Genomic DNA, 3,699 nt, shown 5'->3' on the forward strand with positions numbered 1-3,699 from the left:
TTACTGTTGAGTTGATTCTGATTCCAATCCTCCAGTGGCTTTACGGGACTATAAATCTTAATAGAAAATGATTGTTTCCTTTTTCAGTGATCAACTGACAAACTTTCAGTTACTAGCCCAACATGTACCATACTATGATGCCAGGGCTCTCTATGACCCAGCAATTTCATATCCATCAGGTGTCTATGTGAGAAGGATGTAGCAGCTTCCTTCCACAGGGATTTGCAGTCTTGGAAAATCCATGGGAAATGCTATACTTTTGCTCTTTTCTTTAGATCAGAAGTGATTCAATGGCAATAAGGGTTTTGAATATTTAACCTACATTTCTAAATTGAACTTCTTTCCAAATGATTAGGAAATGCATCTACAACCACAACTGTGATAGACAGCAAAAATGGATCAGTGCCCAAACCCCCTGGGAAAGTGCTGAAGAGGACTGTCACAGAAGACATAGTGACGACATTCAGTTCTCCAGCCGCCTGGCTCCTGGTCATTGCTCTCATCATCACGTGGTCAGCTGTTGCTGTTGTTATGTTTGACTTAGTGGATTATAAAAACTTTTCAGGTAAGATCTATAACATTTGATTTTTAAATCAAAATGAACATAATTCCCTCAAGATATGACTTGATGTTTTCTCACCTCACTTAAGTGTATGAAAGAAAATAGATCACACTGGGGGTTCATGGCCACTGGCATTTAATTCCCTAATTGCTCTTCTCCTTCTCACCTCCTTCCTTGATTTCACTAATCTCAAAATTACTCAGAGTGGACCAGAGGGGTTAGATTCAGCAGTTTCACAGAGATGATGATTAGAAAATTTTAGTACAGAGGGGAAAAAAAGAAAGATGGAATCCTATATGCCATTAAATAAAAGGTATATATATATAGTAAATAGTAATACAAAGCAAGACAAACATCTTCTGGGGGAAAATGGCAAAAAATGTTTTTTGAGTCTCTCAATTCTTTGGCTACAGGTTTCCTTTCCAGAAGTAGTTTGCTTCTTCCACCAATCTATACCATTATGAATCCTTACAAATAGAAGAGTTAAATAATTTTCTCATATTTACTTGCCAAGGAGATTCTGAGTCTTGAGCGTCCGTATGAATTTGAAGCCAAATATATAAAGTGCAAATGAGAAAAGGTAGACTTTCATATGGTTTATTTAGTCATCAGAAGTCTCTGGGTGGCAGACAAGGTTATGCAATTGAATATTAACTGAACAGTATGTAGCTCCAGTCCACACAAAGGCATGTCCGAAAGACCTGGCAATCTGCTTCTAAAGGTGACAGCCTTGAAAGCCTTACAAAGCAGACCTGCTTTGAACACATGGAGTTGCTACTAAAGTTAACTCTATGTCAGTCATCAACACCAACAACTCAATCTCTGAGTATCTTGTCCAACACACTTAGAATATTTATATGTTTTAATGATATTTATCTCTGTCTACACCATACTCAACTGTATTGACTATGCATTTTTTTGAGGGCAGGAATTTTTCACTTGGGTCTTTAATAAACATTAAACGAGCTAATCCAAGCATTTATCATTTATCACTGTTTATTACAAGCAAAAACATTTCTTTAACTTCTTAATGCTGCTCTTTCATAATTTCACTCCAGTAGTTTCTTTTTCTAATAGAAGGGGAAGTAGGATTCAAAATTCATAAACATTATATGCACCATTCTATCATTCTACTTAGGATTCCTCTATCTTTCTTTATGGCACATCCCTTGTTCATTTAATAATTTAATTAAAAGTCAAGTTGCTATTGTTGTTTATGCTGTTTGTTGTATTGACTGTGACTCATAGTGACCCTGTGAAGAGTGGATATGAATCCTGACCTATCTTGTGCCGTCATTACCATACCCAATATACTTGAGTCTGTTGGTATAGTCACTGTGTCAATTCATCTTATTGAGGGGCTTCCTCTCTTTCTCTGGCCTCCCACCTTTCCCAATATGATGTCTTTCTCCATGGATTGATCCCTCCTGTTATGTGTCCACAGTATCTGAGATTAAGCTTCACTATTCTTGGTTCCAAAGAGCACTCTGGTCACACTTTCTCCAACACAGATTTGTTTGTTCTTTTTGGAAGTTCATGCATTAATTATTTACTACTCTAATCCAGCATCACGACTCAAAAACACAAATTTTTCTTCTGTCATCCTTAGTCATTGTCCAACTTTCAGACAAATGGCAAGTACTTGAAATAAAAATAAAAAAAAGAATCAAGTATCTACTATTGCCTGGAAATTACTGTGCTACAAATATCAAAGGAGATGCATATATAAATATGTTGAAATCACAGAACCATATGTTTGGTTATTTTTATTGACACAGAAGTGCAATTTAGAAGACTCTGATATCTATAGTCTTGGTGACCAGGGCAAACTGAACATTATGTAACTCATAGAAATTAACTGCTTGGATGTCAAAACCAAAAGTAAAGGATATTTTCCACAGTGACAAATGCCTCTCATAAACAGGTGGTATTTTTAGTATATTGTATAACATATAGTCTTAACAATTTACAATTGAAATATTTATAATATAAATTCATCACCTAAAGTTTTAAGTGAAAAAATATCTGAATATATTATAATATACTGACTATATTATATCATCAACTTGTTTGCGTTTGAAAATTTCATTGGTTCAACTTTTAAAAGCCAGATACTGACATGATCAGAAAATATTTATAAAATAATTTTGCATATAATAATTTAAAACAGCTTTTTAAGCATAAAAAACATGTCAAAAATTATGATATTGTAAAAAGAACAGTGGCAAAAAGGGGACAGCCATATCTGATCTCTATTAACTCCACAGAGAGGAACTATCCCTAATAACAACACCCTCAACACAAAACTAAGTCCCATGAAGTCAGAAATGTCTTCCATTTCTAGAACCTATTTCTACTAATACCAACACCAAACTTACTGCTATACTGGGTCAGAAATCAGTTGAGATAGCTCGTAGACCCACAGACTTATATAAGGGAAGTCAAAAGGCTATAATTCAGGTTGGCAGCAAGATGCGATTAATCAGTCTGAACAGCTTCCAAAATGTGCTTTCAAGCATATCAGCTTTGAGCCTCATGGCTTTAGGCAAGTGTTACAAAGCTCTCAGCTCTGCCAATTTTGGCTATCTTCCCAAGTCTCAAAAAAAACATAGGCAAACTCTGGTTCCATGGGGCAGCAGTTCCATGGTAAGCTCCACCTTATGCTCGATTTCAGGTTGTTTGTTTCAGCCATAGCTGCTGCTGCTGCTGAGAGTCTAGCTGGCATAAAAGTCTCTAGCCTGAAGGCATGCTGCATTGTTTTTCTTCTTTGTTGGTGGTGAGATTCTCCAATTTTGAGCATGCTGAACCTCCTGAATTTAATGGCAAAAGTAGCCAATCTCCGTGTGGATATGCTAACACCCAATTCACACGCTTCTGCCCATCCGTATGGAAAAGTCTCAATCAATGACAAAGGAAGTCATTAACAATAAGCCCTTACTTAACCTTACAATTCTATAAAATAATAGTAATCATTCATTATCTTACAAAAGTTCCCTAGGTTTGGAATTTACTATATCTATCTATCTATCTATCTATCTATCTATCTATCTATCTATCTATCTATCTATCTAAAATGTGGCTGTTAGGGATGTATTTTGTCTCCATACCTTTTCAATCTGTATGCAAAACAGATCATC

The 3,699-nt window shown here is 35.7% G+C and overlaps 1 protein-coding gene across 1 annotated transcript in view; it reads left to right on the top strand.

Moving 5' to 3' along the window:
• Positions 1–330: 330 nt before the first annotated feature.
• Positions 331–3,699, top strand: part of TRDN (triadin) — a gene marked incomplete at its 5' end in the record, with an annotated part of 210,111 nt that continues 206,742 nt past the window's right edge. The window contains 1 exon segment of the mRNA XM_006903572.1: positions 331–565. Within this exon segment, the coding sequence (XP_006903634.1) occupies positions 331–565 (235 nt within the window).

Source organism: Elephantulus edwardii, unplaced genomic scaffold, assembly GCF_000299155.1.
Source record: "Elephantulus edwardii isolate Elephantulus edwardi_28Jun2011 unplaced genomic scaffold, EleEdw1.0 scaffold00002, whole genome shotgun sequence".
NCBI lineage: Eukaryota > Metazoa > Chordata > Mammalia > Macroscelidea > Macroscelididae > Elephantulus > Elephantulus edwardii.